Source organism: Drosophila santomea, chromosome 3R (genome assembly GCF_016746245.2).
Source record: "Drosophila santomea strain STO CAGO 1482 chromosome 3R, Prin_Dsan_1.1, whole genome shotgun sequence".
NCBI lineage: Eukaryota > Metazoa > Arthropoda > Insecta > Diptera > Drosophilidae > Drosophila > Drosophila santomea.
Genome location: NC_053019.2, coordinates 77,214 through 89,042, shown reverse-complemented (window position 1 = coordinate 89,042; position 11,829 = coordinate 77,214). Strand labels below are relative to the sequence as shown.

General features: G+C 40.0%; 1 protein-coding gene across 3 annotated transcripts; it reads left to right on the top strand.

The window, feature by feature from the left end:
- The first annotated feature begins 9,848 nt into the window (after nt 1-9,848).
- LOC120451690 (cytochrome b-c1 complex subunit 6, mitochondrial) lies at nt 9,849-10,473 on the top strand. 3 transcript variants are annotated; one of them, XM_039635583.2, is made up of 3 exons: nt 9,849-9,956; nt 10,050-10,141; nt 10,204-10,473. In XM_039635583.2, the coding sequence occupies exons 2-3, from the start codon at nt 10,058-10,060 to the stop codon at nt 10,375-10,377; spliced, it is 258 nt and encodes an 85-aa protein (XP_039491517.1). In that variant the 5' UTR covers nt 9,849-9,956; nt 10,050-10,057; the 3' UTR covers nt 10,378-10,473. The 3 variants fall into 3 exon arrangements, with proteins under 3 accessions (XP_039491517.1, XP_039491519.1, XP_039491518.1); XM_039635585.2 differs by having other exon boundaries at nt 9,918-9,975; XM_039635584.2 differs by having other exon boundaries at nt 9,940-9,980.
- The last annotated feature ends 1,356 nt before the right edge of the window (nt 10,474-11,829 follow it).

Genomic DNA, 11,829 nt, shown 5'->3' with positions numbered 1-11,829 from the left:
GATGAAAGATGGCCCGAAATCATGCTGGCTGTGAATTCCAGTATTTCAGATTCCACAGGCTACTCACCGGCATTTCTGACACAAGGCCGCGAGCCGAGGCTACCGAACGCACTCTATGACAGAGAAACGCTAGGTACGGGAAGGCAACCAGAGTCACCAGAAGGAAATGCTGAAAAGATGAGAGAGGTCTTCGAGATTGTGCGGAGGTACCTAGAGAGGGTGTCCCAAGACCAAGCAAAGCATTATAACCTGCGGAGAAGGCAGTGGAAGCCGAGGATTGGTGAAATGGGGTGGGCCAAGGAGCACCATCTGTCAAAGGCAGCTGAAGGGGTCGCGGCCAAACTAGCTCCGAGGTTCGATGGGCCGTACCAAATTTTGGATTTCATATCGCCAGTGATATGCAAGATTCGCCACCGGAAGAACAAAAAGGAACGCACTGTACATGTCAGCGGCCTAAAACAGCAGGATCAGGAGGAGAATGGTGACAAGAACATGGAGTCGGATCCATCGGAAAGAAGCAGGGAAGGCATGCAGGAGAACGACAACACCTGAGAACGGACTGGGTTCGGCAGCCGTTCTAGCGTCAGGCCGAGGCGAGGGTCAACGGATGCAGACAGCGAGTCCGACAACCATTACAGCGTCAGGCCAAGGCGAGAGTCAACGTCTGCGGACCGCGAGCGAACCAGAATATTGCCGCGACAACCACAACCAGGGAAGAGTAAGGCACAAACGACGGGAAGTTGAGAGTGACAGCACCTGAGAACGGACTAGGCTCGGCAACCGTTCTAGCGTCAGGCCAGGGCGAGAGTCAACGGGTGCAGATTACGTATCCAGCAACCGTTTTAGCGTCAGGCCAAGGCGAGAGTCAACGGAAACGGACCACGAGCGAACCAGAATCCTGCCTCAACAACCACCGGACCAAGGAACCCACATACTCCCGTGGAAAGGAGAGCGGCGGTACAGCAGTACCGCAAGGCATGCCAAATAATTCTGCAGGGAAAACATCGAGGATTACAAGGATGAAACGTTTTGTTTATATTCCAACTTACCGCCAAAATGTTGTTTATAGTCATCATCACAAGGCGGTCGATCGGCACTCGATAGTGTCAATCGATGGGCAGAAACATCGGAAAAAGCAGCACATGACGGGTCACACTATGGAAACACTATGATCATCGAGTGGCAACGCCGCGCCAACAAAAGTTATCGGAAACAATCGATCGACGGCTAGTAGTGTTACCAGATGGCGAGAAGACGAAAACGCGGAATGCGGGAAGAAGAGTGGTGGACGAAGTAGCGTCACGGAAATTCGAATGGGCGGCCAATTGAAAAAAAAAAAAAACGAGAAACGTACTGGAAGGAGATCGGCGCTGTGGAACTCGAGATGGAGCTGGAAGCGTCAACAAGATCTCAGGAGTATTCCGCGGTAACTGCAAGGCCGGATTCTACATTTTCCCGAAGGGGGAGATGTGACGAGTTGAAAGAGAATTTGGAGACTCTGGGTTGGAGAAAGAGAGTTTGGAGACTCTAGAGGAAGAGAGTTTGTAGACTCGGGAAATTGAGAGATAGAGGGCGGAGACTCCGGACTTACTGAGAAGAGAGTTTGGAGAGTCAGCAGGTTCAAAGGCAAATAACAGGGCAAGTCGGACTTTGGACCGGGCGAGCGGTAAAATCGTGGACTTTGGATAAGGAGACTGGAGACAAAAGGAATGAACCGTTAGAGGAGGCCTATATAAACAGGCCGAACGCTTGAAGCGGGACAGAGAGTCGAGGAGAACAAGTGTACGAGTCAGCAACGTTAGAACGAAGTCAGCAGAGGAGCTACAGCCGTGGTAGTCAACAAGGAGCAAGATCGCTACGTCAAGACGTTCGGGACGAGAAGGTCTCCGAATTGAGACGCAGGTAGCTGAGGTCCAGTACGACGAAGCAACGTTAGAACGAAGTCAGCAGAGGAGCTACAGCCGTGGTAGTCAACAAGGAGCAAGATCGCTACGTCAAGACGTTCGGGACGAGAAGGTCTCCGAATTGAGACGCAGGTAGCTGAGGCCCAGTACGACGAAGCACGAGTAGCCCAGAAGCACCCAACAGGCGAAGCCAAACCAAGGAGGGCACAGGATAAGCGGCAGGGATTGTGGTGTAGACCCGGAGAACTCTGTAGGAGACCGCGAACGTGAACCAGGCGATCGCCTAGGTGTGTCCGTGCGATCCAGACGTGGGGATGACGCGTTGCTGTTCCACAGGCGTTTGCCTTGAGGATCAGAGCCGTTAGCTGCCGCTCAACAACGAAGGTCCGCGCCACTCAGGACGACAGGAGCGGCGAGACAGCGGAACGAGGCCGGTGGACAATCCATCCAGCACACAGGCCGGATAATCATATTTCTTTGTAAGTCCAAGCACAAATAAAGATCCAAGAACGAGACTGCAAGTGTTATTACTGGTAACCGGGTGATCACGTTATTCTATAAATTTGGTGTGACGAACGTACAAACTTTACTGAGCTAGCCGCACGTATTCCGTAGCGAGCAGACAAACAAAGTTAGTTCGTTACAGATTGTTTTTTGTTAAGACATTAGATACATAAAAAAGCAAGAACATGTGCCCGACCTTTTTCTTGGGTGTTCCCTTTCAAACTTCATTTCTGAGACCGTCTCGCTTCCACCCATACAAATTGTATGTATACAGAAAAGTACATGCGGTCGATCGTTGCTTGCGCGTCACTCACCATAAACTTTGTTGCACAGCAGACACCCGGGTGTTTTTGTGCAAGTAGCAAATATTAATCAAAGATCTGTATTTTACTTGTTTGACAATGAAACGAAACTACGAGAGTGGTGCTCAAAAGAGGAAGAGGCAAAAGGATAAAACTGAAGAACGTCAGTCGCAAGCACAATCATTGTTGAGATATATAGTTTGAGGAAGTCATCCCGCAGAAAATCAAGATTCGCATCTAAATACAAGTTTGTATAATGTATTATGAATGATTATGAAATTTTTTCAACAATTTCATGAAAAAATTCAACAAAGAAAAAAATTTTTTGATGAAAATCCTGTACGGAATGATTTATATGTATTGAAGAGATTTATAAAGTTGATTTCAAACTATATACGGTTCATAATATTGTGCAGATGATAACAATAACAGCGCAGCAGAGACGACTAACCTTGAGGCTTTGGAATTTCACGTTTATTTCCTTTATTTATATTTAGCATTTCATATTTAATTATCTTTTTGAATCTGACCTGACAGATACGACTGGAGTTGAAAACGCAAGAAGAGATGTTGAAAGACCTGATCCCAATACACAAAGTGACGAATCAATAACTTCCAGTAGCAATGATTCATTTTCAAAAGATGCAGCAACCTGGCCAATACCTCTACCAGATAATATTCGATTGGCCATTATCTTGCAAGGAAGTGAAATATTTCAAAACAAGGATGGACCATTCCTGGCAGCTGAAAGAATTGGAGGATCGATTAAAGGCACTAACCGAAGTCTAACAAATACGTGATTTTATACAAATTCAGCAGATGGAACCAAAGTTCTCAGGAAGTGGATGATTTATTCAACAACATCCAACAAATTATATTTTTTTTTGTTGTAGAATATTCGCAACCAATTACGACCTGCAAAAAACATTTGTTTCCGTCTTTGATCAGTGGTGGAAGTGGAATCCAAAAATCGCACAACATGAGGCATCTAACGAACACTTGTCAAATTTTGAAAAATGGAAAACTATGACAGTCACGCTCAAAAACGAAAACACCATAGACCACGTTACCCAAAAAGCCATAAATTCTGAAACAAAGAAATGGCGAGATATTTTTCACCGGCTATTACAAGCTACTCTTTTTTTTGGCGAAACAAAACCTTGCATTTCGTGGTCACAGAGAAGATTTTGAGTCAGAAAATCGGGGCAATTTTTTAGAGCTGATAAAATTGATGGCTGGATATGATCCTGTCTTGAGAGAACATTGGTCAAAATTAGAAAAATGTGCTGGTGGATCAGAAAGATTGCCTTCGTATTTATCAAAGGGTATTCAAAATGAGTTAATTTGCATTTTGGGAGACCACGTTTTGCAGAATATCGTATCAGATGTCAAAAAAGCTAAGTATTATAGCCTACTACTTGATAGCACACCAAACAACAGTCACATAGATCAAATGTGTAAAATCGTAAGGTATGTCCACATTGAAGGAAGGGTTGTTGAAGTGCGAGAATCGTTTTTGGGGTTTTTTGCAATGAATGAAAAAACAGCAGCTGACATAACTGAAGATATTCAGAATGAATGACAAACTGGACATTCAACTGTGCACATCTCAAGGTTACGACAACGCTTTTACAATGTCTGGTCGACATAAAGGAGTGCAAACGAGGATTCGAAATCAAAACCCTAAGGCAATATTCAACCCATGTTCTAATCATTCTTTGAATCTCTGTGGCGTTCATTCATTCGGTTGTGTGAACTCCAGCGTGACATTCTTTGGCACTCTTGAGAAGATATATGCTTTCTTTGCTGCTTCTACTTATATAGGGTGTTTTTTTTAGAGGTATAGAACTTTAAATTGCAATAAAACAACGATGGATTATTCGATTGACATGAATTTTATTGACATGAAAGATAATCTTGTGGCATTACATTTTAAATATGATTTCTGGCATATGACCGCCACGGCTGGCTCGGATGTAGTCCAATCTGGACGTCCAATTTGCAATGACTTTTTCCAACATATTTGGCCGTATATCGGCAATAACACGGCGAATGTTGTCTTCCAAATGGTTTAGCGTTTGTGGCTTATCCGCATAGACCAATGACTTTACATAGCCCCACAAAAAGTAGTCTAGCGGTGTTAAATCACAAGATCTTGGAGGCTTATGAAAAATCGGGAACAACAGCAATCTCGTTTTGGGCCCATTCGACGAATCTACGCCTTGCTTGATGATCGTTTGGTTTCAATTCTTGCACGAGTTGGATTTTGTAAGCACGCATGACGAATTGCCAAACCAAACTGAGAATAAATCACTTGACAGCTGTTAAATCGGTCGCCATCTTGAACAGTAATGCCAACTTAAAGTTCTATACCTCTAAAAAAAACACCCGTTAGATGGGAAATACTTGTAAAAAACATAGACACGACCTTGAAAAGATTAACCGACGCTCGCTGGAGGGCACATCATCAAAGTGTGAAGGCAGCAAGGAATAACATCGTGAATTTGGTTGAAACAATAGAAACAATTCGTGATTCTCCAGATGAAAATTGAAATAGTAAATCTGCTGCAGGCACGTTACTGCCCACAATCTGCAACTTCACATTTTTGTGTTTCTTGGAATTTTGGTTCTTAATTCTAAGTGAAGTTGATTCTACTCAGATATATAAACAAAAGAAAGGGATAACACTTGACATGACTCTGAAGAAAATGAAATCTTTACTGCTTTTCGAAGCAATGTACGAGTGTTTGGATCGTTTCGTTCAGGAACTTCAAGAGAGGTTAAGCGCAACACAGAAAATTTCTGATACATTCCAAGTGATCCAGTCTAATTTTCTCATGACTGCGTCGGAGTCAGATATTTCATTTGCTGTAAAAGAACTAAATCTTGTGTATGATGATTTTGATGAAGAAGAGATTTGTCAGGAAGTGAAAAGATTGCGGAGAAATATTCGAGTGACGAATAAAACGATCGAAACAGCCAATTCATGGACGACAAAGGAAACGCTTTAGTTTATCGTCACGTGGAACTTCAATGAATCTTTGCCAAATCTTTGCCTCATTTTAAAGTACTTTTTAACTATATGTGTGTCAGAAGCTTCATGTGAAAGAAGTTTTTCGAAATTGAAACTCATTAAAAATTACTTGAGGTCTACGATGTGTGAACAAAGAATAAACAGTCTTTCCATCTTGTCGATTGAGAGAAACATCGCATCGACAATAGATTTCGACAAAGTAATTAACAAAATCGCTTCACTTAAAGCAAGAAAGCATAAATTTCAATTTGTTTGATTGTAAAACGCTCGTGTCGAATTGTAATTTATTATTCTGAATAAATTTATTTCTTGTCAAAGAATTTCATTAATTGATAATCCAATAATAATTTTATGACGATTTTATGAAAAGCTGAGGGGGCCCCCGACTTAAACCCGCCCCGGGCCTCACGTGTCCTTAGTCCGCGCTACGCGGATACGGTCCAAAAAGTCGCCATAATCTCTGGACCAGAATTTCCTATGGATGGCCCTAAGATTTGACTGGAATGTTTGGTTGTTTGACACATCTCACACCTGTTACCAAATTCCTTGACATCCGCTGCTAAATTTGGCCAAGAAAAATACCCTCTCAGTTTCTCCAAAATTTGTGCTACACGTCAGTGGGCTGCCAAGGTATCTTCCTGAGACCTTTTTGGGAAGTCGGGAACCAATTCGGCAAAAAGTTTCCAGCAAGATTCATATTCCACTGTTTCGTGTGAAGCGTGTTCAGCGCGACGATACAAGTTCCCGTTGCTGATCTTAACATCCAACAATCGTGGTGTTCCTAAGGACACAGCTGACTACTCTATTCCCATGAATTCTTTGGCCTCCATTTCCACTAAACTTGATACATCGAAGGCGGATAGGTCCTTTGTAAAGTCCTTAAAAAAGGACACAGCTGACTACTCTATTCCCGTGAATTCTTTGGCCTCCATTTCCACTAAACTTGATACATCGAAGGCGGATAGGTCCTTTGTAAAGATCCTTAACAGGTCGTCTGGCACCACATTCTGACTGCCTTTCCTATTGCTTATTTAAGACTAAGCCCTTGTAATGTTAGGGACCAGAGGGCCAGACCGGAACTAAGGTCTCCCTAGGACTTAAAACATTTTAAAGAAGCATGGTCAGTGATAATAATAAATTCTTACCCCCTACATATGCCCTACATTTTTTTTACAGCCAACACGGCTGCCAATCACTCCTTTCCCGTCACCGTATAACTTAATTGGCACTTATTCAGTTTCCGCAACATAAAGGAGATCGGAACCACGTTTCCTTTTACGTGTTACTGCATGAGGACCGCTCCAGCTCCTGTATTGCTTGCATCACAATGAATAGAAAACGGTGCGTCAAAATATTTGTTGTGTAAGAATGAGGCGGTGCACATTTGTTGCTTAAGACCCTCAAAAGCTTTCTGAGCTTCCTTTGTCCAAACAAATTTCCGTCGGTTTTTAAACGTATCGCTAATTGGGGAGGCCACCCAGTCATCCCTGATCGAGGGCTTGGAAACTTGAGAATGGCGGATAATTTGTTCCATTTCCGATAACATGTCTCAACATGTCCGAAAACATGTCCAAAAGTTGCTATTTTCCATGCAAATGGTCACGTATATGGTCAGTTTGGATTTTTGAAGGTGAGGAGTAACCTCCTTCAAAACTTATATATGCCTCTATCAAACGTATGAGAGTATAAGCAGGTCGCCAATATCCATCAACCTGCACATAGTCTGGATAGAATTCGATAATCCAAAAGGCGTAACCACAAATTGGTAAAGGGGTCTTCCTGGCACGGTAAATGCTCCTTGTCCTTAGAGCTTGGGTCTAGTGGGATCTGCTAGAATATATCCTTAAAGTCTAAGCTAGTTATGAACACGGCTTTTGGGAGTCTACTTAATATTTCATTTATTAAGGGCATGGGGTTGGCATCTTTTACCGTCACCTCAGTTAGCTTTCTGCTATCGAAGCAAAGCCTTTACCTGGTATTTGAACAAGGACTACTGGGAAGGAAAAAGTTCTGAATGACTTTTCAAAAACATCCTATCCAACTCGGCGTGCATGCGATACAGCATAGTGCCTTTGCTTTACTGTCTTTACTTTTGCATCATCAATAGAGTGGGTGATCAATTGGGTCATTTCAAATCCTTTTACCGTATATTACGGGAAAAGTTGAACAGCCTGAAGCAGCGCTTGCTGCTGACTTTGAGTGAGCTCTCGAGACGAAAGCTCTTTTAAGCCACAAAAAGCTTCGGGTAACAGCTGATAGGTTTTCCAAACATCTATTCCTAAATAGGCCACTCAGCCGGTAATTCTTTTATATTGTCTGTCGCACAATGGCGCAAATAATAGTAATAAAAAGGGTTCCGGCTTGGTTATGGTCTCTATGGAAAGGGTCATCAAATCTCGGTAAAACCAAGGTAGAATATATGTATAATATTCTCTGCACGTGCAGGTATACCTGTTTTACCGAAGTACTAATTTTCACATATTTTTTAACTTTGATGGAAAAAAAAACATCGATCTTACACCGACTTATGGGTTTGGAGTATGAGGTGTTGTTCTTGAATATGTTCTTTATCATAATCAAAAGAGATCGGGTCCTCACACGTCCCACCCCGAATTTCCCAAGAAAAGATACTTTCAACTCAGCGTAAAAAACGCGCGGTTTAGTGCAAACTCTGCTACTGCATACATTTTTCCTGTATTGGCCGCTTGTTCTTCAGTCCTTGACTTTGTAATGATTTTAATTATTTGTAAAAAAAAAGGGTAAAAATTGATGAAAAATTGTCAAAATAAAATATAAATAAAATAAAAATTTTTTCTTTAAAATGTATTTATTTTTTGTTTTTAAAACATTAAATATGTACCATATTAGCATGTTTAGAGAAAGGAAACTAAAAGTATTTGTCGAAATTGGTTAAAAATTGAGAAAACTGCCTCCAAAAACATTAATTTTCGAGTATAATATCTACTATTTATCACACCATATATCCACTACTTAATCGAAAGGTACTAACTAAAAAATATGAAAATATCTCAACTGGTTCAAGAGTTATAATTTTTGTAACCCAAAAGTATCAAAGGCGCCACTGTGCGGCGAAGCAATGCACGAATGAGTTTCGCGACCGAGTATTCGGAATAACCGAGACGGTTAACAGTACGCCGCATTGGCGACGTCAAATTTATTGCGTGTTTGTTTTTTCGTTTTTTTTTTGCGTTTTAATACAAGACATACAAAAATAGAAAGACATGGATTAATTATTATAAATATGTGTGTAATTTATTTATTTTATGTTTCAATTACTGAATGCAGAAACATAATTTTGTTTATAGTATCAAAATTGTTAGCAATAATACATCGTTTTTCTGAAATTTAATTTCTAGCATCTGAAAATGTTATTCTATTTACACATATATTACGTACAGACGTCGGCAAAAGTATTTTGTCATGGTAATGTTTTTCCTTATTTTCCAATTAATTCAGAAAATAGATGACAACTAGGTATTTTATTTTAGAATAGTAGTATATAATGTAATAACATAAAAAAAATTAATGTGGTATTTTTCGTATCGATTTAGTATTTTTTTTTAATTTTTACAAAATATATGGCAGTTTAATAGACTGCATAAGTGTTTTGACATTACGCTTTTGCACGTCTAATATAACAAAAGGAGGGCAGAGGGCTCCCATTGAATTTTTTTTTTAATAAATGAATGTTCTTTCAAAGGTTTGCTTAGACTAGACTATAAATGGTAGTGATTGTTACTAACATATCGATACAAAGGAGAATTCAAAATGTGTGCCTACCACAACACTTTAGACAAAAAGAACGAAAAGTCTGGCTGTCAACAATTTAATAAAAGTTAGGACAACAGAATTTGCAGCTGTTAATAAGCTGACTGTTGTTACAGAAGTTTCAGGACCTTAAAATCCCCTAGCAGTCCGCAGCATTACCTTTTCAACATTGAATTTGATTTTGTCGCACAAACGGTTATAGCGGTAGGTTGCCCAAAAATTTTGCGCATGTTACTTTGTGTGAACAGTTGTTCACATCTAGCTAAAATTCCAACTGGTACACAATGATGTACTCTTTGGAATTCGACTATAAGGTAAGCGCATTGTTCTGTATACATACAATCATTTTTCTTTGTTGGTCTGGCCTGTTATTAATCAGACATTTAATAAATACATTGTGATTGCATCATAGCTGTCTTAAAGGTTATATCTTTAAAAAAAAGTATTGTAAATGGCGTTATTTATAATCCTATTTTAGTTTTTGTTCAAAGTCTTACCAGTTTTGTTTTATTTTAGCGTTAATAATGGCTTTTAGGAACTGGTTTTCGCTTCCAGTCGTTAGAGCTGATGACGAAGAGGACTTGGTTGACCCTCAATCAGTTTTAAGGGTAAGTAAAAACGATTTTCGTACATCATGTATTATAACACGTAACTGATTTTTATACAACAGGAAAAATGCCAAGCTAAAGGTCACATAGAATCCTTGTACAATAAGTACCAAGAGTGTAATGATCGTGTGAATGGGCGATCCAAAACAACTGAGACGTGCATCGAAGAACTATTTGACTATGTTGCTGAGTTAGATCATTGCGTTTCGCACAGCCTTTTTACAAAACTAAAGTAAATACCATTAAAGCTTTTTCCAATAAAGGAAAGCGCAGTGCTTAATAATAAGAACATAAATAAACAAATCGCTTGATTGCTTGTAGTATTTCATAAATATCAATTTGGTTATATCAGAAGCTATTTTAAGCAAGATTTGGTAGGTATTCCTAGGTAATTTCATCTTTGTCAGAAGCGGCCTTTTCAGATACATTTAGATACATTTATATTGGTAAGTGACGATAGTGGATAGAGCCATCAAAGGCAACGTCGAAGGTTGTTTTTTTTATTTTGAACAGATTGACGTTTTCATTTTATTTTTGATACCCGTTACTCGTAGAGTAAAAGGGTATACTAGATTCGTTGAAAAGTATGTAACAGGCAGGAGGAAGCGTTTCCGACCATATAAAGTAGATATATTCTTGATCAGGATCAATAGTCGAGTCGATCTGGCCATGTCCGTCCGTATGAACGTCGAGATCTCAGGAACTAAAAAAGCTAGAAAGTGGAGATTAAGCATACAGACTCCAGAGACATAGACGCAGCGCATGTTGCCACGCTTACTCTAACGCCCACAAACTGCACAAAACTGTCACGCCCACTCTTATAAAATTTTTTTTGATATATGTATATTCATTTTTGTATTAGTCTTGTAAATTTCTATCGATTTTCCACGCCCACAAACCACCCAAAACAGTCAGTGTGGAACACTCTCCTTTGCACTTTCACTAGCTGAGTAACAACGGGTTTCAGATAGTCGGGGAACTCGACGCGAGTGAAAAGTAATTAGTGTTTAATTGTGCTCAAGAAGAATGGCTAATTGTCTTAAATTGTTAATCGTGAAATATGCGCTTAAGGCTGTAAAAAAAATGTTTTCTTTCAAATTTCCACATCTGTTAAAATGCAACACCTTAACAAAAGCGTTTTCTTCGATAGAGTTCCACGCAAGCGGCTTGTGCAAATAAAAATGAACATTTTAATTTAATCCAGAACAACAAGCTATGACTTTCTTGGAGTAGATGTGTTTGACCCTGAAACGTAAATTAAAGGGTGAAGAAATAGTCAAAAAAAGGGAAGAATAAAATAAATAAAGTCGAGCGGGTTCGCGTTGCAATTTTAAACGCAAATTAGCTGAGATAATTTTACCATTTCTTTGCGGCACACCAAAAATTTTATGGCTTAATCAATGTTAACATTTCACACATTTATTTGATAAAAATTTAAAGGCGCCGCTTCGGTGTTAGAATACTGTTGAATATTAGTTATATCATGTCTAATTTTATTCCAGTTTACTATTATTATCCTACATGTTTAGTGTAAGGTTATGTATCCCGATATGTACTCCATGTTTTTGCCCAGTAAAAAAACCTTATCGTTTTAAGTTACCAGCTTTGCTGCAGCTTGGATTATTCCACGATAGGGTAGCTCAAGCGAGCATGGAGTCGTTTTCACTATGAGGGTCTTGGGGGACCGA